At 46.6% G+C, this 22,032-nt stretch overlaps 1 protein-coding gene across 6 annotated transcripts in view; it reads left to right on the top strand.

Annotated features, from left to right (window-relative positions):
- The window catches only part of sox6 (SRY-box transcription factor 6), a 154,114-nt gene that overhangs the window by 119,726 nt on the left and 12,356 nt on the right, over positions 1–22,032 (top strand). For all 6 annotated transcript variants that reach the window (XM_083697319.1, XM_083697318.1, XM_083697321.1 and 3 more), the window contains 4 exons: positions 4,436–4,585; positions 6,580–6,736; positions 7,724–7,911; positions 18,611–18,716. In XM_083697319.1, the coding sequence (XP_083553445.1) occupies positions 4,436–4,585; positions 6,580–6,736; positions 7,724–7,911; positions 18,611–18,716 (601 nt within the window). The remainder of the gene's footprint in view (positions 1–4,435; positions 4,586–6,579; positions 6,737–7,723; positions 7,912–18,610; positions 18,717–22,032) is intronic.

The raw sequence follows: 22,032 nt of genomic DNA, 5'->3' as shown, positions 1-22,032 counted from the left end.
ATAACATTGCTTTAATTTTTTTGCCAGCCAAATGGTGGAAGTCTGGAAGTGTGCTGAGATGTCCAACATCATCACTGATTACAAACATCAATGTAATCTCAGTATAATGTTGTCGCAGGCAGAAAAGTGACCCTCCTCGTTTAACCTCTGCCGCCTCCAGAGGGCTTGTTTTTAATTACCAGAGGCTAACAGGCTGACCTTGGGCCTGATGTGCTCATTTGGAATCCATGCTTTCTGATATGTGCTCTGCTCTACTGGAAGAGAGAGAGGGAGGGAGGGGAGGGGAAGGGGGGTCACAGTAAAGTGTGTGTGTGTGTGTGTGTGTGTGTGTGTGTGTGTGTGTGTGTGTGTGTGTGTGTGTGTGTGTGTGTGTGTGTGTGTGTGTGTATAAGTGTTTTCTGAAGGGGTTTCTCCAGGTGGAGTCAACAGCACAGAGGCTGTGTTCTGTCTTTGTTCATGTTTCTGTGTTATGACAGAAATAGCTACATCCTCAGGGAGAACACAAGCAGCAGTACCTCTGTGCCCGCCTGCCTTCGAGAGGGGACAGGGGTGAGGGGACAGAGTGGCAAACATCCAGAACACACCAAAACAAGTTAACATTTTACACTGCCTCTACAATGTAAAGGCCCACAGGAAAGCCCCACTATTGATAACATGGAATTTATCGTAGACATACAGTAACTAGTTCTGTGAAGAGTAATTAACCCCCCGCCCCCTTTCTATCTCAGTTTCTGTTTCTCTTTATTTCTCAACACAGTCACAGGAGAGTTTTTGAACCACACGGTTTCCGTGTTCAATGGTTAAGACTCTTTTTGTTTATGGTCTGCGTTATGTATGTGGTACCTCGGTGAGCAGCTCTTCAGCCTTAGTGAAGTAAACCATTTTATTGTTTGAGAGTAGAGTTTGTTTTCCTTGCAATAGGAGAGAGCAGGGTCAACCACTGTCTCCTGATGAGAGCAGAGAGAGAGAGAAAGAGAGAGAGAGAAAGAGAGAGAGAGAGTGAGCAAAGGCTGGATAGAGGACCTGACCTGCTGCCTGTCCTATGTGGACCTGGGGGCAGTACGCCAGCTCTTCCCCAGCCACCTCCCTGCTTCACCATTGACTTTCAGTGTGACCCTCATTACCGCAGGCACCTTCTGCTGCCGCCACGGCTCTGCAAGATGGTGGGGCGCGGGGGAGGAAGGGTCGAGCGCCTACTGGGAGAGGCCTCTGTGAGGCAGGCAGATGTCCTTCAGTTAGGGGACTAGAACATGTGTCCAGGCCTGGCCAGAGACAGTGTTAGTTAGGGCAGCCAGGGCCTGTCTCCTCGTCCTCGTCCTCCTCCTCCTTCCCACCCCTCACCCCTGCACTGCCTCTGTCTCAACACTGCCTCTGTCTAACTTATCAGTTAGAAACACACAACATTGTCATAACCATGCTGGAACGTAGCATTGGGAGACGTGTCAGGCCAGCCCTGTCTCCAGCCTGTCCTTGAGCTAGGGGGGTTTCACGCTAACGGGTCACACCTCCCCAGCGTCTTCCTGCTCTCCTGACTGTATTTACTGTTTCTTACCTCCTGGAGGCTGGCTGTGCTGGGGAACAACCCCAGCTCCTCACCCTATGGCTCTGGCCTGCTAATCAGCACCTCACAAAAGCCAGGCTGACTGACTCTAATTTGCAGCAAAAGCCCAATTATACTCTTTTTCCGGAACAATAAAGTTCTTCCCACTCGAGGTCAGGGGCTTTGCCCATCTACAGCACTGTTAACAAACATCTGTCCAACAGACTCGACTTCCGTTCCTCCACGGAGCCTCACGTGTAGTCTAGAGACACTGGGAGTCTCAACCAGGGAGGACAGGCAGACACACTCCCTCCCCCCCCCACATACACTCTACACGCAGAGCAAACAACTAATGTCACCATAACCCAACCCAGTGTTCAAACTAACTCAACACTGATGGTATTAGAGAGATTGATTGGGGGGGATAGAGTTGTGTCCATTCCTGTGGAGCTTGCTAGACAAAAGGCTGTTTGTGTGGGAGGTGGGGGCAGTGCTATCATTGTGGGAACATAATCAGTCTGTCATTTCCGCTGCCCATGTGCTGTTGTTCGCCCCAGGTCCCCCAGAAGAATGGAGCTTTTGTGCTGGCGCTTATGTGGCGGCGATAAAGTTTCGTACAGGAGAGCATACGTGTTTATATCTGGAGATATGTGCGCGGACACAAAGTGCTTTGTTTGGCTTTAGCCTGCGTCGGCAGCGGTGGAGGGTGGGGCACACAGGGCCACCGAGGCTGTGCCACTTTTTCCATCCACACAAATGGAGTCTGTATGGGGCCGGGGCGAACCAGGAAATGAGGCATACTGATTGGTCATATGAACAGAAATGACATTCTCCCTGACAATACCATCTGATTGTGTAACATAGAAACAGGATAGTTGCGCTCTGCTCCCTCGCTCCACGTCCTCTCCTGTGCTCTGCTCCAAAACTGCTCACCACTCAGAAAAAAGGTTGTCGCCCATTTAACAAACACCGACATCTATTTTTTATTTATTTTATATGTTATTTAGGGCATTTCTGCTTTATCGGGATAGAGACAGTAGAGATTGACAGGAAGGATGAGAGGAGGGATGACATGCAAGATATGTCGAGGGTCGGAATCAAAACAGGAACCTTGCGATTATGTGATGTGCACATTAGTGTGCTACGCCACTAAGTGCCCCCACCAACATCTAATCTTGAAAGTATTTACCATATTTGTTTTAAAGTAATGAGAAAACACACCATTTGCTCAGTCATGAAAGTGAAAGTGACACTGGACTGGAAGGCAGTAGTAGGAGGGCTGGCATGGCTTTATCATGGCATTGACTGAACACATTTCCATGCAAGATTTATCGGTATATCTACAAAATATTTTGGTCAGAGCATGTCATGAGCTGTTGATGTGAGCGGTATTCCAGCGAAATTGGAGCCGGAGAAAAGGCTGACGATCCGATGTTTTGAATACCCGCTCCACATTACCCACTCCACATTACGCCCGCTTGCACTCCTCTCTGCTCACACTCCTCTCTGCTCACACTCCTCTCTGCTCACACTCCTGTCTGCTCACACTCCTCTCTGCTCACACTCCTCTCTCCTCACACTCCTCTCTCCTCACACTCCGCTGACATGCTCTGGTCTGGTGTGGAGCCGCGAGGGGCTGTGTATACAGTTACTGTATGTAACCACTGTGCAGACAGCAGTCATATCTGACAGACCCCCACCACTTGCAGCAGGGGACAAAAGCCAATTGAACCACTTACCTGCTGGCCAATCAATAACGACCTGAGGCAGACAGAAGTGCTGTCAACATTGGGGAGGTGGCGGTATCAGTGGTCCCACAGAGAGGGACCAGTACAAAACATCATCAACTCTAGACCTGATCTTATTTATGCTGCATTCAAACTGACTGGAAGAGATTGCAAGCCCAGAATTTTTATTTCAATGTTTTTAGATATCCATAAATTATAGTTTCGATGTATACAATGCTTGTGAGTTTATGACTTAAAAAAATAAAGTATTTTACAGCACATCTTAAGTTCTGCAATAGTGAAATATGAATTTGGATTTCCCTTACTGTATGTCTACTATACTCAATGTATGTGATGTATGGCTGACAATATTTTTACAACATTTCCAAAACCTCATATCAGTATCCATAGCTATTCGTCTGAGTATATGCCAGATAATCAACCCAGTGGTAAGCATATAGAATATCGCTGAGAGTTCAACCCCTTCGCTGTGTGGATAAGTGATTGTCATTGAGAGCTTGGCCAGTCATTTAAACCACACATGTCTGAGTAGGGTAAGTCACCAATGATTAGGGAAGCTACTGATTTTACGCCAAGGAAAATAAGCATAATGACATCAATGCTTTTTATGCAGGGTTGGAGCTTTAATAATGTGTATGTGTTTAATGTGTTCTCTGATGGGAGTCCAAATGGGTTTGGTTTTTCTAACAGTGCGGGATGGCAGGCGTATATGGACCAGCTCAGGTGGCTGTGTGTGTGTGTGTGTGTGTGTGTGTGTGTGTGTGTGTGTAGACTTATCACAGGCCAAGAACCTCAACAGGCAGGAAGCTCTGTAGCTCCAGAGTGGAGAGAAATCAGAGCTCAGAACAGTCTTGTGTTGAGTCTGAGAAGTTCTCTCCGTGATGAGTGGAAAAAGCGCTCTCCAAGTGTGTTGACTGAGAGCCATGGCTGTGTGGTTTTTAAGGCTGCTGTCTCTCCCTGGATTCAAGCTTTGATATACAGTTAAGACCTTTGATGGAGGTTCTCTGCCAGGCATGGAAAGAGAGGAAGACGTGAAAGAAAAAGAGAGAGAGAGGGAGCTAGAGGGAAGAAAAGAGAGAGAGAAAGCTTTGAATGGTGGCTGGCTTTGGATGTTAATGCCTTGTGGGTTTCCTCCTCCTCCTCACAGCAACTGTATGCCGCCCAGCTCGCCAGCATGCAAGGCTCTCCTGGAGCCAAGATGCCCCCACTCCCCCAGCCCCCCAACGCCGGCGGGCCCCTCTCCCCCTCCGGTCTGAAGAACGACAGGAGATCCTCCAGCCCTGTTACTCAAGTCAAGGTATGCCCCCTCGCCCTCACTCCACCTCCCCACCTACTCCAATCCTGGAGTGGTGCTTGACCCAGTCTGCCTGCCCAATGCTAGGCCAGCTAGGCAAGCTGGCTTAGTAAACTAGCGGTGGTGCTGTTGCTTGCTGCTCAGTACTAATGCCTGGCCCAACTTCTTGCAGGCCATCAATCTGTGGTACTTTAACAAGGCCCTCTCTCTCTCAACCAGAACTCTGTGGACATGGTTGCTATGGCTATGAGCGCTGTGAGTGAACGATTTGTGGAACACATGGTTTCTGATCACAAAGAACAGCAGACCCTTTCCTTTATAACATCCACTGGGATGGAACAAAACCATTACAACAGAGGGAGAATCAGTCTTATGTAAATGCCGTCAAAAAGTAAGGCAAAAAAAAAGAAAGAATTGATGACTCTTTTTGTCTTGTAAATAAACCAAGTAGAGGAGCCGTTTGCTGCTGTATGGGCAGGGATCCACTAACCTCCATACAGAGCACAGGGCATATACATCATCCTCACTCACTGAGGTCATAATCAGAAACATGCATCCATTTGGAAGAGTTTAGCTTAATATCACAATACAGAAGGGACATAAATCATGTCGTTGAACGGTAGTGCAGTTCTCTGGTATTCTCCTCAGTAAGCTCCTAGTGCTAAACACCCCCCACGTCCTCCCCCCTATTCCCAGGCCCACTGGCCCCTGGGATCTCATCCATGGGCCAGTATCAAGCTGTCTCCTCCAACTCTGTCACGTTATAGGACCTATGTCATTATCTGTTTGTTAGATGACGAGCAATGTTGTAAAGCTCAGGGGTTATCACTATCAATGTTTACTTCAAGTTGACTTTTTGAATAGGCTGTGATTATTCAGCGTACTGCTAATGCTACAAGGTTGTAAACTTAAACTATCACGAATTAAACATAAATGCTAAATAAATATGCCCTGGCAGTCCCATCTGTTTCCATGGGACAGACAGAATTAGATTGCCCTTAGTTTGGTTTGTCTACTTTCAGCTTCACTGGATGACAAACTGTTATTGGCACAGCAATAACAAGGCCTTGAGGCATTCAATGTCTGAGCCATATGTTTGGACAAGGAGACACTTGGGCTTCGAAAAAAGACTCAGTTGGCGACAGCATACAGGGTAACCTCAGCTAAAAGACTCCAGTAGAGATAGATAGAGCAATCAGTGACCCATCCTGGTACTGTCCTCCAGGTGGCTAGTAGGTACTCTCAGTTAAACAAAGCCTCTCTAGTAGAGGGGCCTGAGGACGGTACCTTGGGGAACACCACTGCTCATTTCTTGTCAATGTCAGTAATGTCTTAGGTCCTAGGTCACGGCACAGTACTTCACTTAACCCAGCCCAGCAAACACACTGCTACTGTACCAAAGACGTGTGTCCCCTTGTGACATTACACCACACAACACACATCCACCTCAGTTTCCCAAAGTTTCCCAAAGGAAAAACTCACTTTAGCTAAACCACTTATACATGTGATTGTATTATACATTGTCGGATGCAGCATCATGTGAAACAAATGATAACCGCAGAATGTGCCAACAAGGAAGGAAATTAGAAAACAAGTTAATGAATTAGATAAAGCCACTGACATATGATGACTGAAACGTCTTTCACCGCCACCTTCTTTATCTGGTTATTATTCATTCTTAACGCAGCGAGGAAGGAGAACAGATGAAGATGTATAGAGAGGCAAAAATGTGCTTTAATTAGTGTGAATAAAGGAGCTGAGCAACTGTGAGGATGGCCGTGGCGGCACGGTGCCAGGAGAGGAGAGGAGAAGAGAGGAGCGGAGAAGAGCAGAGTGTAGCGTGGCCACAGCCAGAGAGGAGCTCCAGTAATTAGCCTGGAGCACAGCAGCCCACTGTTATCTGTGTGTCTAGAGATGCTCCAACAGGAGGGGCGTCCATTCACATCTGTTTCCTCTCTTCTCTCTCTCTTCTCTCCTATTCCCTTCCATCGCCACAGGAGGAGGGAACACAGCCTCTCAACCTGTCTGCTCGACCCAAGACGGCTGAGCCTACATCCCCGACACAGAGTCTGTTTAGTAGCAAGACCAGCCCCAACAGCCTGGGCAAGGGTGGCATCCCCAGCCCCCTCACCCTGGGTAGGGGCTCCTCTCTGGGTAAGTACTGCTGCACCACCTCTATCAGCTGCACACACACCTGTTAATGCAGCACTCACAGAAGCATACTGATTTACACAGCCACACAGGAGCACACCCCCAAACAATGCATATGAATATGGTTTATATAGCACCTACTTTCTGTTCTTTCTGTTCTTTAAACACAAACAAAATACTGACCACCCCAGTGATCAAACACTTGTTTAGGATTGTTTAAGATTATCAAATATTTTTATAAGATTCCGTCTTCATTTGTTCTTCAATGGCATAAGATCAACCAAACCTTTTTCTTTTGTTGGTTTAATTTTCTGTATTTAGAGAAAGGGAGTTAGACAAACAGTAGTTCACACTGTCAAGGTGTTACGAAAAGGCTTTAAACAATATGGCCCAACAGAACGTCAGCAAGTTTATAAATCTGGATTCAACAAAAGTAAATGGCATTAATCCCTGAGTAGACTGCACTGTTGACACAATTGCAACTCTTAATCTCTGTAAAACCTGTATTCAGAAGCATGCAATCTAGACCTGCGGATGTTGTAACACATTATTTGTTTTTAAGAGCTCTCACCATCCCCTCTCATGTTGAAGCCTTTTCACTCAGAAGTTGCTAACTGTTATTAAATGCAGTCTTTCATTACGGTGGAACTGTGTTCATTTCCGCTGTTCTGTTCGGACCGGGGGCTTTGAACCCCAGTCCCCATGTTTGTTTTTGTTCTATTTCTGTGTTTTTAACTAGCAACCAGCTTCACCTCACTTTGAGATGTTAATTACACAAAGAAGGCCACACATGCTCTTGGCCACACATACACATGGATGCACCCAGACACACACACACACACACACACACACTTCCTCTATATTTGTGTGTGGGTGTACATGTCTCTGTGTGTGTGTGTGTTTGTGTGTGTGTGTGTGTGTGTGTGTGTGTGTGTGTGTGTGTGTGTTTTAACCGAGCATGTCCCTCTTCTCTCCCCCCACCCCCTGCAGACATCCTGTCCAGCCTGAACTCCACAGCGCTGTTTGGGGACCAGGATGCAGTGATGAAGGCCATCCAGGAGGCGAGGAAGATGAGGGAGCAGATCCAGAGAGAGCAGCTGCAGCACCACCAGCAGGGCATGGAGGCCAAGCTCTCCGCCCTCAGCGGCATGACTCTCAGCAACTGCCGGGCCGACAAGGTCAGCCCTCTACAACGCTCTTTCTCTCCCTTTCCTTCCTCTTCTCAGGCTTTCCTTACTCCTCTTTTATGATGCTCTTAGTTTACCCACTTCTATGTTTTATGTCCATCTGATTTTCACACTCATGTCTTAAATTGAAACAATATAATCTGTTTCAATAATATGTATTTACTAGCGTGCTAGCCTCCTCTTACCTTACAGAGTAATACTTTTCTCAGTACTTGTTTGTGAGTAGCCCAAATACAAAACTAGTAAAGAAACTGGATCTCTGCAATTCTTTTTTAGAAATAATTCTTTAAACTAATGTTGGTCTTTAATCCTGGTCCAGGGTAGTGATTTTGATTGGCATTGGCATTTTAGACAGGGTGTGTGTGTGTGTGTGTGTGTGTGTGTGTGTGTGTGTGTGTGTGTGTGTGTGTGTGTGTGTGTGTGTGTGTGTGTGTGTGTGTGTGTGTGATGTCAATGTTGGTGTGAGGAGACCAATGCGGAGTGCGGGGCCATGACGGACCATGGCAGTGCCCGGTGCGGGTTAACACTCTGATGTCTCTGCCCAATTAAAGCAGACATGCGGCCCTCTCCGTCCCCTGACATGGCCCATGGAACGCTTTGTACTGGGAGCACACACACACTCCCAGGGATTCCCTTTAAAAATATCTTCAATCGATGAGTCAATCAAGGAGAGAAAAAAAACATCCTCCTCCCTCTTGATTGGTGCCATGTTGCCAGTTGGCTGTGAGAAGCAGGCAGGAGATGGGAGCGAAGCTTCATTAATATTTCAACACCTGACACTTTCAACCAACAGCCTCAACTAGGTCAATGTATATGTAAAAAAGTCCATGGTTATCTATTTTGATTTCCCCTTTAATTTAGTATTAGGGGTAAATCTGTTTCTACACAGGTGGCAATGCAATAAGTTCAGACTGAAGTGTGTCAAGGCCTGAAATGGCATTGCCTAATGGAAGAACTTAGTGAAATGACATTGCACTCTCTATGCAAACCATGGAACCAGATAATACAGCTCCCTTGTTCCTTATATTTATTTACAGCAGTATAACGTAGGCGCAGTTATTCAGTCCCATCTAACTAAGTTGAATTGTTTGAAACTACCGATTCTTCTCAACATTGGCGGAAGACAAATGGAGTTTTACTCCCTCTAACGCCCATCCATGACAACAGTTACTGGGAGCCTTGCTTTATCCGGTTTTTTATCTTTCGCGTGGGACATTGCATGTGAACATGCAACCTTGTACTGTGTGTGTGTGTGTGTGTGTGTGTGTGTGTGTGTGTGTGTGTGTGTGTGTGTGTGTGTGTGTGTGTGTGTGTGTGTGTGTGTGTGTGTGTGTGTGTGTGTGTGTGTGGGTGGGTGGGTGGGTGGGTGGGTGGGTGGGTGTGTGTGTGCCTGTAAGGACCGACTCTTCATTCACTCACTGTCTGAGGGATGGGGCTGTGCTGTGCTGTTTTCTACCGCCCTGACTCCAAGGTGAGCCTGTGGTCAGCCAAAAGCGCCTGAATGTGCCGCTACACGTCATGAATGCAGCGTGTGAACAATGGCTGAAAAGAAGGGTTTTCAACAGGCAGTACACACCTAGGCTGCCATTGTTCTTAGCAGGTAGAGCTTAGCGGGGTTTTTTTTTCTGCCAGTCTTTTGTTGGGTGTAGTTTTTGTCTGCGCCGCATTGTGGGCCTATCTATTCAGCCAGTGTTTAAGCAATCCTCTCAGGTGAACTGTGTGTGTGTTTTTTCTCTAAAAGGGGCGGGTTTGTGTCTGATCCTGTCAATCACTCCTCACCTCTGGTCCACCGTTTCAGTGTGTGTTTTAGGAAAGAGAGAGAGAGAGAGAGAGAGAGAAAGACAGGATGGTAGGTAAATGTGTTGTGGAGATAAATGTGATCTAAATGTAATTGATGTAAAGAGTGAGGTAAGTCTTGGGAGGCTGGCAGTGCAAGATCACAGCATTGACAGGACAGGGGCAAGAACAACAAATAATAATGAGGCGTGTTATCAGTTTGAAAATATGACTGGTATGTTTGGGTTATCGCGTTGCCCTAGGTAACCGTACACAGCACAGAGACTCCCTCTTTTGACAGCACGTCTCTCCTCTCTAGGTCTGTGCTGAGGCCAGCTTACCAGTCTGGGAGGAAGGGTAGGCACAGTTACGTACTGCATATGAGAGACAAACTCTTGTTGCTTAGCTTGAAACCCATTACACCACCTCTATATAAGGGCTATGTTGAACAGAGAGAGGGAATCAGGCAGAATAGACTGCAAACCATGAGTTAAACCCCTAAAAAACAGCTACTGAACGGTCAGGCCTGGTAGCTTACAGTACTTGCTGTCATTGCCACTACACTGTATTTAACAGGTATGGGTCAGTGTCAATAATGAAGAGGATCTTTAGAGGATAGGAGACAATAACTTCAATGTTCCCAGTGACACTGTCCTGTAGTGTGTGGGATGGCATGTGTGCTGGGACACACTTTGCCAAGTCACCCAGAAGAAGAATGATCATCACCACCCCGCGGTGGAGCAGTAAAGAACAGAGGGCAGTAACTCAGGCTGGGAGCGGGAGGAGGGAACGGAGAGCGGCTGGCCCGGACCTTCCCTCCCTAGCTGATACAAGCCCACACTCTAAAGAGGCCCAAACGCCCCAGATAAAAGCTTTCACTTCGGTCAGTTTCAGAATATTAATATTTCAGCCCAGCACCTCACCTGACATAAATACTGTGTGCTCTTTAATAGCTCCCCTCCCGCTCGGCTGTTTGGAAGTTTATCACAGTGAAAGCTTACATGAAGATTCTGGAAAGGTAACATAAATGGGATTAAGGAGAGGTTAAAATCATCTAGTGTGGCTGTTGGAGGAGGATATTAAATATTGATTTATCCCAGTGTAACGACCGAACAGGAGAGTGGGGCTAAGTGCTGCTTACAGATGGATCAATTCATCTTTTAACACAAAGTGTGTCCGCCGAGCACAATGCATCCCCGTCCCTTCCTCTCACCCCTATTACTGTGAACCCTCTGTATGGCCCATGTCTTCTCTCTCTCTCTCTCTCTCTCTCTCTCTCTCTCTCTCTCACTCTCTCTCCCTCTCCCACTCTCTCTCTCTCTCTCCCCCACTCTCTCTCCCTCCTACTCTCTCTCTCTCTCTCTCTCTCTCCCTCCTACTCTCTCTCTCTCTCCCCCACTCTCTCTCCCTCCTACTCTCTCTCTCTCTCTCTCTCTCTCTCTCCCTCCTACTCTCTCTCTCTCTCTCTCTCACTCTCTCTCCCTCTCCCTCTCTCTCTCTCCCCCTCTCTCTCTCCCTCCTACTCTCTCTCTCTCTCCCCCACTCTCTCTCCCTCCTACTCTCTCTCTCTCTCTCTCTCTCTCTCTCTCTCTCTCACGCTCTCCCTACTCACCACTGCCCTTCAAGGTGAAGAGAGCTTACGTTGTACAGTATACTTGAGGACGTGTAAAGTATTCATGCTTTACTGGAGCGTGTTTCCTTGCTTGTTTTTTATTTGTCCTTTTTTACTGTATCCCATCAGTACAATAAAAGCTTTTACAACCCTCTCACAATTTACCTGTTTGAAATATTTATCTAAAGGTGTTATTGTCTGTGGAGGGCAATTACTTTGTTCCATTATTTATTTGTTCAGCCAGCGGATGCTTTTATCTAGAAAAAAAACAGACTGCCTACAGTCAAATACACCACAATCCATTTGTAACTCTTGGACTTGTTATTAAGTAGCCACAACTGATAACACTGTTATCTTTCAGTGATATGGTTGAATAAACAATATCAAAGGGCATGTTGAGTGTTCACCTCTACTTTGGTACTCCAGTTCCCCATCATGTGTCACTTTGTGATGTCACAAGTTGTCATAGCATGTCATGTATGAGCTGAAGTAAAAGACAGGCTGTTAGTGTCACAGATTCAGGTGTGACACATTTCCATATTGATCTTCTCACTGCTCTTGTCTTGGGCTTGATAGCTGTTGCGCTCCAGTGGAGGCTGTGTGTCGAGATAAAATATATTCCTCTGCTGACATCTCCCAAACTGGAATCAAAGGGTGAAAGGCCAGTGTATTAACCTATTGAACTGCCCCTGTCCCCCCTTGTGCCCCCCTCCTCTCTACATTATTGATGAGTGGAATAGTCACTTTCCCATGTCCTAGAGCTGAGCGTCTCAAATATTGAAATGAGGCTTTGCTGGTGCACCACAAAATCCTGACTCCCTCTGGATGTAGTGACGATGCTCCTGTGTGTGTGTGTGTGTGTGTGTGTGTGTGTGTGTGTGTGTGTGTGTATGTGTGTATGTGTGTGTGTGTTGGGGTCCTATTCAGGCAAAGCCCTCACAAAGACTTTGAATATAATCTTGTCTGGTCTGCAGCCCTGGAAGCAATTTTCTGCTCCTTTTCGACTGCTGTCTTGGAAATTGCCAACCAAGGCTTTTTGGCTGCAATGTAAATCCCTGGCATACATGGGTTTGGCCATCCAAATTAGATTATGCTCTGCTCCCAGACACTGGCCATAGCCAGCAAGTGCTATTGTTGAGGATTGCTTACATTAATGCTTTGTCCAATTGTTCACATCTGCCAAAGGAATAAAAATAGTCTATGACTCTGAATGAGGGTGTGTGTGTGTGTGTGTGTGTGTGTGTGTGTGTGTGTGTGTGTGTGTGTGTGTGTGTGTGTGTGTGTGTGTGTGTGTGTGTGTCTGTGTGTGTGGGCGCCTGTCCCAGGCCAGATCTGAAACAATGCCCCTCTCTCTCTCTCTCTCTCTCTCTCTCTCTCTCTCTCTCTCTCTCTCTCTCTCTCTCCGCTCTATCATGCGCACTTTTGGTCTCTCTGTCTCTGTGTCTCGCCTCTCCCCAGAAAGACATCAAGGCTTCCTGCTGGTTGGGACTGTTGGCTGAGGTAGCCCCCTTATTTTCCACCACTGCGGTGGAAATGGTGAATTGCCAAAGCACTGCAGCCGCTCAAAAATGTTACTGGCCCCAGTGCGCTAGACCTGCAGAGTGGTGCTTACTGCAGGGATCATACAGTACAACACAGACTGTGGAGAGAACAGGCCACAATGGGCCAGTTATGCTCTGTGGCATTGTTACAGTGGGCACATAATAGCGCCTGTGTCCAACAAGTCAGGCAGTTTAGTTGTCGTTATGGTAATGCTCTATTATTGTAAGTGTTTGATAAGGGAGAGAGATGTGAGTCCAACTTAATGGTCCCTGGAGGACTCAGTGAACAGTTCAGGGTCATTGAGAGCTGGAAACCCGTAAAAATACACCAGCAAATGATCTCAACACAGTGCAGGATAAAAAAAATAAAAAAAGTGCTCTGACAGAAAGGCCTTTACAGCGCAAAGATGGCAATGCATAAAACGCACCATTTACAAATGAAGTTGAAAGGTCAGATTTTGTTGGGCTTGACTTGTTTTCTCTCCAGTAAATAATGGCATATTCTGTCATTAAAAGCAAACAACAAAAAATGAGTCTGGCTTGATGCCCAGATTAGGGTTAGCCTAGCCCTACACTCATACATGCTAGTTGGAGAGGAGCTCCTTAATTGATCGAAGATGCGGCGCTTCTCCTCTCGGTGTTTAACCAATGAGGTGGTGCCCTGGCAGTGCCGATGGGAGCACACTGTGCCATGTGATGTTTTGGCCTACGGAGATACAGTAGAGCTGAGGCCCAGTCCCGTGTGGCTGCTGCCTGCACTAGCCTGAACACAGGAGGGGAGGGGGGGGGGGGGGTTCCTCGTGAAAAGAGAGCAAGAGACCGCATGAAAGGAACTCTAGGCTTACCGCACGACTGGATGTGTTTAAGACTTAAATGGTTCAAAACTAGCAACTACTGGAGAGTTGCAAAATTATAAATAACATTGCAATTGGTTACGAGTGGAATCAAAAGCAGATGAGAAGCGTGAGGGGATGTAACACCGCGTCCATGGTGAAGTAGCCTACAGTCTTTATCTGGATCATACTCTGGGTAGGGGTAGCAAATAGTTTAGGTGAAGGGCCTTAAAGCCTCCACTCAAGGTCCAGATGTGATCAGTGTGATGATTGACAGCTGATACACAAAGCCTTCTATTGTTGCCAGGTAGCTGTTAGCTTCACCTCCCCATACACCAGGTGTGTTAGCAGTAGCACGTGCAGCAAGCTTTCAGACACAGGACAATAACACTTATTCAGCTGGATATTACGGCCTTTGTCACTTGTGTTCCTTTTTTCATGAAGGTATTAGTCCTGCACACCTTGTCGACAGAGAAAAGTAAATTACTAAAAACTCCCAAGGTTTTTGCACCTATCTGCCTCGATGATTGTCTGCTTCTACTCAATGGAGCTTTTTAACATGTTACTGAAGCAGTTCTTTCTAGCAGAGGAACAGTGGAGAGTTTTTGTAAAAAAAAGAAAATCTCACATGAAGCCACAGACAATGTCTTCAGCTGTCTCTTAACACCAGACTGGGAACAGTGGAACAATCCTTATTATCGTAGTTGTATGGAGCAGGCTGAACAATCCAAGGCCATATGGCCCAGACTGGGGTTATTTATAAAGGAGAGGGGAAGGAGTGTCAGGAGCGGCAGTGTGATGCGTAAATACAGGGTAGACAGAGGCACAATGCACTGGACCGCCCGCCTCTGCTTCTGCCTCTGCCTCTGCCATGGCTGTGCCCAGAATACGCCCTTGTGGGCAGAGCAGCGGGCCTCCGGCACATGTTCTGTGGCCAGGCAGATTAAAGCCCTCTTCACAGTGCTGACACGGGCCTTCTCGGGTTCCACGCTCCACGCTAAAATGTTCCACAGACTCCTGCCATCCCTCTGCTTCTCCATGGCATGGCTTCACTGTGCGGCCATGTGCTATCGAACAAAATGTGTTTGTAACCAAGTTGGAGACAAAACGAGCAAGGCGCATGCAGGGCGGATGAGATTATTGTGGGTGGCTTTTTTTCCACTGGAGCTTGGAGCGCGGCGCTATAATTTTAGATGTGGGATGGAGGGCTGCATGCTGAACTCATTTGAGGGAAGGGCCATTCGCTCGCCAGAGGTCGTGGTCAGAATGGGAGGGGAATGCTGTACCATTACATCTTTTGTATTCTCTCTCTCTCTTTCTTTCTTTTTCTCTCTCTCTCTCTGTTTCATATTTTTTTCTCTTTCTCTCCTTTTTTCGTTTTATGTCTCTCAAGCATTTATTCTCTCAAGTTCTTTCTCTCTTCACTCCTTGCTATTTCTCTCTATTTCTCTCTCTTTGTCTCTCTCTCTCTCTCTCTTTCTCCCTCTCTCTCCCTCTCACGCTCTTTGTGTCTCTCCCTCTTTCCCTACGTTCCTCCCCCTTCCGGTTTTCCTTCTTCTGTCCATTTGCTGAGGGGAAGTGCTGGACTGTACATTATAAATATGCTTTATAGTGTCCTGGTAGCAGGCAGCCAGTGGTGATATTGAGCATCTCTCTCCCTGGCTTGATGGGACGACCATCGTCCCTGGATACCGCATGTCCTTTACTACTCTTCTGTGGCAGAGTGATCAGTAAAAATTTAATGACACCATAAAATAATAAAAATGCCATTAATTTATCACAGCACTTGATGCACGGGTAGTAAAGTAACATTAGTTCACAGAATATTTTCAAGCCTTTAAACAAAAAGGCTGATGTTGTGCATATAATTTATCTCCATAATTTTTACTGTAATTCTAATGCCTAGATATAAATTATCAAGGTTATAACCAATAAGTATATAAAACATAGTATATAAAATTTAATGGAAATTCATTGTACCATATTGCACAGATTTAGCCTAATGTTCATTAGCATTACTAACACGGGAAAAGAGAAACTCACATTTGAACTATGCTTTCTACTGGTAAAATACTCCACACAAAACAGTAGCTATAATTCATATTAATCTACAGTCCTTAATCCGTTATAGGTAAATATATCAATGCTTTACTATTCATCATCAGCCTCGACAGGTTATGTTTAATGATGAGAAGGGAGCTGTGAATACCGGTATACGATGGAATAAGAGCTTAATTCAATAACAAGACCTGTTCAACAGTGGTCCCAGATAACTAGTGCTCTGATGTTCACTAATCCCAGGACCTAGTGTGGAGAGAGGAGAAGGGACAAGTTTTAGCGCTGAGCTGGTTATTAATGAAAGTCATTGATGGATGGCTCCTGTTCTCCTTCCTCTCAGCCCAACATGATGCTTAATGATCATGAGTTTATAAAAGGGCTTGATTGATCAGGAGGGGCCAGTGGAGCGCAGGGGAGGGAAGAGCTGGCTAATTTATTACACAGTCCCCCCCCCGAATGCCGAGTCTTCCCGGCGGACTGTCCAAGTAGCATCCTCGGCACCACCGCCATCGCCCATCCGGCTAATCGCACATCCGTCAATTTGTCATCGGGCCGCTAGCCTCTTTCATTAAGTGCAATAATGTGGCGAGGTGATGAATACAGCAGTGTGTGTGTGTGTGTGTGTGTGTGTGTGTGTGTGTGTGTGTGTGTGTGTGTGTGTGTGTGTGTGTATGTGTGTGTGCATGCGTGCGTGTTTGTGTGTTTGTGTGTGTGTGCGTGTGCGTGTGCGTGTGCGTGTGCTGTGTGTGTGTGTGTGTGTGTGTGTGTGTGTGTGTGTGTGCGCGCACGCACGTGTGTGTGAGTGTGTGTGTGTGTGTGTGTGTGTGTGTGTGTGTGTGTGTGTGTCTCGCATCCCATAGAGCGTGGCGCGGGGGTAACGCACGGCGCTCCATCTTATCTTTACAAAGCGCCCTTTGCCCAGCGGGGACCGCTGCATATATCATAATTAGAAAACACTTAAGTAAGCAAAGCCCAGGCAGACTGGCAGGCTCTAATCACAGGGCCATAAGCAGGTAGTGGTTAATTGTAGATCAGAATCACTCACATGGTCATAAATAATGGTTGCTTCTTCAACCATGATAGCAAATTGCAGCACTCTCTCTGTCTTTCACACACACACACACACATACACACACATACACACACACACACACACACACACACACACATACACACACATACACACACACACACACACACACACACACACACACACACACACACACACATACACACTCACACTCACACTCACACACACCAGACACACACTCTTTTTGAGGAATAGTTCTTGAATAAATAAAATGCCGCAGGAAAATGAAAATGCTGTGAAAGACTTGAAATGGAATTTCTCTATTTGTCCTCTTGTCAGGCCTTTCTGGCCTATCAAAGGGGAATTGAAATAATTGAATATCAGAACTTGAATAAATCGATCTTTTAGCAATTATCTTTTCCTCAAATGAAATTGTAAATCAACAAATCATTAAGTTTGATTTGGTGCAGTCATTTCTTTCGGCTTTTGATCAGTCATTCGTTTTCTAAATCAAAAACAGACACAATTGGGTGGAAAAGTTTGTACTTTAACCTCCGATGATTACAGTGTGATTGTACACTGTAGCATGCCTAAGAGACCTGTACATGTTCCCAGGTGGGAAAAAAACAAGAAAAACAAACAAAACATTTTCAGCCCAGAGAACAGTGGGGCTGAAAGATTAATGTGTGTGTTGGTGTCTGTGTCTGTGTGTGTGGCAAGGGAGCTGTTAGCATTGTGTAGGGAGCCCACCTGAGTATCTGTTCAAACTCCGTGTGATAGGCAGCCTCAAAAAAGACAGAGGAAGAGGGAAGGGGGGGGGGGGGGGGGGGGTTGGGGGCAGACAGTGCACCTTTGGCAAAGATTGAATGCTCACCCTGGGAGTAAAACAAATGCTCTCCGCTGAATCGCGGCAACATGCCTGCTTTTAGTGTCTTCCAGGCGAGTCGGAGGGAGGGAGATTATTTGTATCATGCCGAGTCAAAGTGTCCATCTCCTACTTGAGCCTTTAGAGAGGAAGACAGCCCTGTGCTAATGCCCTGCGCATTCACTCTGGAACTAGGTCATTTGACAATGGAGCCAGCAGCAGTCGGCACTCTCCCCCTGCATAATACATTAAGTGTAATGTGCAGCAACTATTCAGAGGGCCCGAAAGCTGTTATTTTATTCTGTAAATGCACACGGACATGACATTTAATATTGTCACAGCGCGCTGAATGACAGGGTCCCATTGTGCGTCAAGTACGACACGATGCCAAGTTTAATCTGAGCATAAAGCGACATGACAAAAGGGGAAACACGGTGTGTTCTTTAAAGCATGAACCCTGAATAAATGATGGGCCCTGAGCTCTGGGGTGCTCCAGACAGGGGGATGTACAGAGAAGATTACAGAGGGGAAAATCTCAGCGCTCGCTCGGATCGCTCGCTGCAAAGGCAAAGAGAAAGAGAGAGAGAGAGAGAGAGGGCCCCGATCCCATTGTGTGCTCAGGATCACAGAGTATTCCTCTGTAAATCTATTTACGGCACCCCTGGCTCTTACTGTCTCTGCCTCCTGTCAGCCATTCTAACATCTGGTGAATAGAGAGCTATGATAAAGGGAAAGCAGCATCCGCTATGTGTTGAAAGAGCATCTCTTTAACTGTACAACCTCTATTTACCTTTAAAGACGTGTGTTTCTGAGGTTTCTTCTAATTCGCTGACTGTAGGCTATTGATATGTTCTTCTCTAGATGTGAATGGAGATGTACAGTTGTGTACGTGCTGTAGTTTGTACAGACTGCACCATTTTTGTTCAGTTTCCTGATTCTCTCTCTCTCTCTCTCTCTCTCTCTGTTCCCTTGTAGGAGCGGGGACACTTTGAGAGCCTCGGGCACCACCTTGGCAAGCTGGGTGAGGATGGCAAGATCGGCCACAGAGTGATTGACCTGACCAGGCCAGAGGACCTTGACGGTAAGTTCCCGTCTATTATCCTCTCTTTATGATGACTTCTTTTCTTACTTCTCTTATTCTCCCTCTATGTTTGCACATACAGAAGTCACTTAAAGTCAGTGTTCTAGTCGAAGCAGATGGGACAGACTGGGTGAGATCCTCAGCCAGCCTACAGATTCCTCCCAGTGCACTGTGTGTCCCTTAGCGTAGCGTAGCAGAGTGGTGCAAGGGCTGGCAGAGGAGAGGGGTTGGGGGTGGGGGTGTTGGGGATGGGTGGGTCGGCAGGGATGCTAGTGCTGTTTGAAGCTCCGGCGCTCGTTGGGTTTTCACAGGTAGGTGAGCCGAGGACAGGGGTGCCTGAGGACAAAGCTGGCCCTTCTCCAGGCCTGGCCCGGGGCTGCCGCTGCGCTTGTTTGAGGTTCCGGACACTAAGGTGTAAATTCGGGTAGCACCACGGTGACAAAGCGTCATCTCCCTTTGTGGCCCTGGCATGTCAACAGCGGCGAGGAACGCCTCAGTGCGCCAATGTTTGTCTCACGTCAATATTTGTGTCAGTTTCCATGGCACATCAAGAGCTAACGTGGAGGGAAAAGGGATCAGACGCACCTTGAATAGCTAAAAGATTCTCAAGATGGAGGCAGAGATATTTCTCAGGACAATGCAAGCTCATGCCCCATTTAGATGGCTGTGAATTTTCTACATTTCCCACCAATTTCAGACACAAACATTTCAACGTAATTACAACACAGCTTTTTACAAATTGTACGGTTTACCTCACATAAACCTGCTTGTTTACAAACTCAAAGCCCAAACATCAATTATTTATCATCTCTGCTTTTACTTTCACATCACACCCATACTGGAAGATGAGAACTAGAGGTGCAGTTTGTGGCCATAGAGAGATGTTTCCCACGTCAACCACAGCAGCCGAGTGTCCCACCCCTCTGGCCCTCTGGCCAGATGTTTACTCCTTCCCAGTGGGAACCTTTCTGCTGTGACTACTGTGGAGTCAGGACAGGAGCAGGGCACGCACCAAGCTCCACAGACAGACAGGGCTCAGTTGTGCCCTTTTATGTCCTGCAGCGGGGCCGAGGGAAAGGCTAGCACCAGATGCATCTCGGCAGTGAGTTCCCAGCGGGCTGTGGATTAGGGGCAGGCGGAGGGGAGAGGCAGGGGCCACAGAGGTCCTCTTCCCAGAGGGAGCGAGGTTGTGGCTAGGAGCCAAGGGTGCTGCACATAGCTCACCAACATAGTCACCACCCCCCTCCCCCCCCCCCCCCCCTCTTTCTCCGCAAATATATCTGTCTGTTTCAACAGCATCAGCAGCAAAACACAGATGACTGATGTGAAGGGGGTTTTATGATGATGCGCCCCCACATTAAAAAGTCTCTTTTTACCACCAGAATGTGTTTACACATCTGATAACATTACCCCTGTTTACTTTTCAGATCCTTGTTTTGGAGGCATTTCTCATAACATGAATCAATGAAACTATCTGAGAAAACCCTGCTTTAACATACGCATGCATCCTGAGGGAAAGATAACAAGTGAATGAATAGCAATTCATGTTATTAATTATTAGGAGTAGTAATAATATTAATAGTGCCTTTTACCAAAATTCAACAACACTAGTCAGCACAGAACATACAGCACAATCCCCTACTGTAGACGCTCTCCAACAGGCGGAAAATGAGTGAGTGCACCTCACTACTCCTTAACACCTAAACAGTGTAGTGAGGGTCTGTCGTGGGTCTGTCCACAGAACAGAACTGCAGCATTGAGCTGCGCCAACGTACAGCAGACCTCTGTCATCGCTACAGTTCACAGAAAGCTTTAGGTCGCTTAAACTAATATTTGCAAAGCATGCAGCAACCAAATTAACAGCTGCCAAAGTTCTAACGAGGGCCATTGGAAAATAGTGGCTGTGTGTGGAAATAGATAGAATTTCCTTCATTTTGCAAAGCCACGAGCCACATGCATCAGCCCCACCACAAAGTCATTAGGTCTTTTTAAGCTCAGATGAAAAACATTAACAAATACCACAAAAGGCCTGGGCCCAGCCCCTTTGTTCATTCACATATGGCAGGGCAGAAGTTGTGTGGTGCTGGGGTCGTGTGTTTGTCTAAACCGCCCCCGTCAGAGAGGCTTCTGGGAGAACAAAGGGGGCGTTGAGAGACGCAGGGAGGCAGGAAACAGAGTTAATCTAAACACACTGTGACAATATCAGACAGAGAGAAAAACGCTGGTCTAGAAGTGGCTATAAGACTCCTCATGGATAGAGAGAGAACAGTGATCTCCTACTGTTGTTGGAGTGTACAGTACATTGATGCAGTGTTTGTTTGTGTTGGTACAGTAGCTCAGAGCTGTTGTTAAGTTTATTATTTGATGATTGTTTGAGAGGTTGGTGTTGTTGTTTTGCTTTCAAGCGGACGCCATGGGAATTAAGGGACTTTTATTGCCTGGAACTTTCCCATAGGAGGCTCTTTCTTGCTGCTCATGTTGGGTACTTTTAGGAAAAAGACAGAATAATACACCACTGATAATAACTATAGTAGATCTGTATGATCAGTCGGGATGTTTCTCTTTGAAGTCAGTCAATTCCCAAAACAATGAAACAAATTATTTTGATGACAAAACAAACTTATTACTGTACATGCACAAACAATTATTTTGTGAGGTATTATATGCTGTTATCAGCACACTTTTTGTTTATGAAATAAAAGCTTTCGTGTGTGTGTGTGTGTGTGTGTGTGTGTGTGTGTGTGTGTGTGTGTGTGTGTGTGTGCGCGTGTCTGTGTGTTGTTCCCATGCTACTCCTCCAGGACAGTGTGTTTGTTTTGCGTGTTGTTGAGGACAGACAGAGCATGTCAGACCAGTTCACAATAGAGAGGTGTGAACCAGAATGCACCATGCCCCACTTTATGGCTGATGGCATGCAAGGGGAGATGTAGGGAACAAAAGTAAGAGCTATAGCATGCAAGTGCTAACATGTCAGCCGTTTGTTCCGACACACACACACACACACACACACACACACAAATGGCAGAATTGCAGCAGAAGAGTTGGGAGAAAAACAAGGGTTGGCATGTTGAAGTAGGGCTTAAATCACTTGTAATTTGTAATGGTTTAATTAGCCGACTAGGAGTGGCGTGTTGAATAGGGGAGCTGATAACGCTAGCTGTGTCATATCTGTCCATACACATTAATCTGGGCCGCCCCCCCCCCCCCCCCCCTCCGAGGGAGAGGCCCTATTGTCAGCAGTAAATACCTGCAGTTAGAGGTGTTTGATTTGATCCCACCGGGGAAGGCTTGGCAGGTTTGCGTGATTGTTGCCTGC

Source organism: Argentina silus, assembly GCF_951799395.1.
Source record: "Argentina silus genome assembly, chromosome: 2".
Classification (NCBI taxonomy): domain Eukaryota; kingdom Metazoa; phylum Chordata; class Actinopteri; order Argentiniformes; family Argentinidae; genus Argentina; species Argentina silus.
This window is presented reverse-complemented; position numbering and strand designations above follow the sequence as displayed.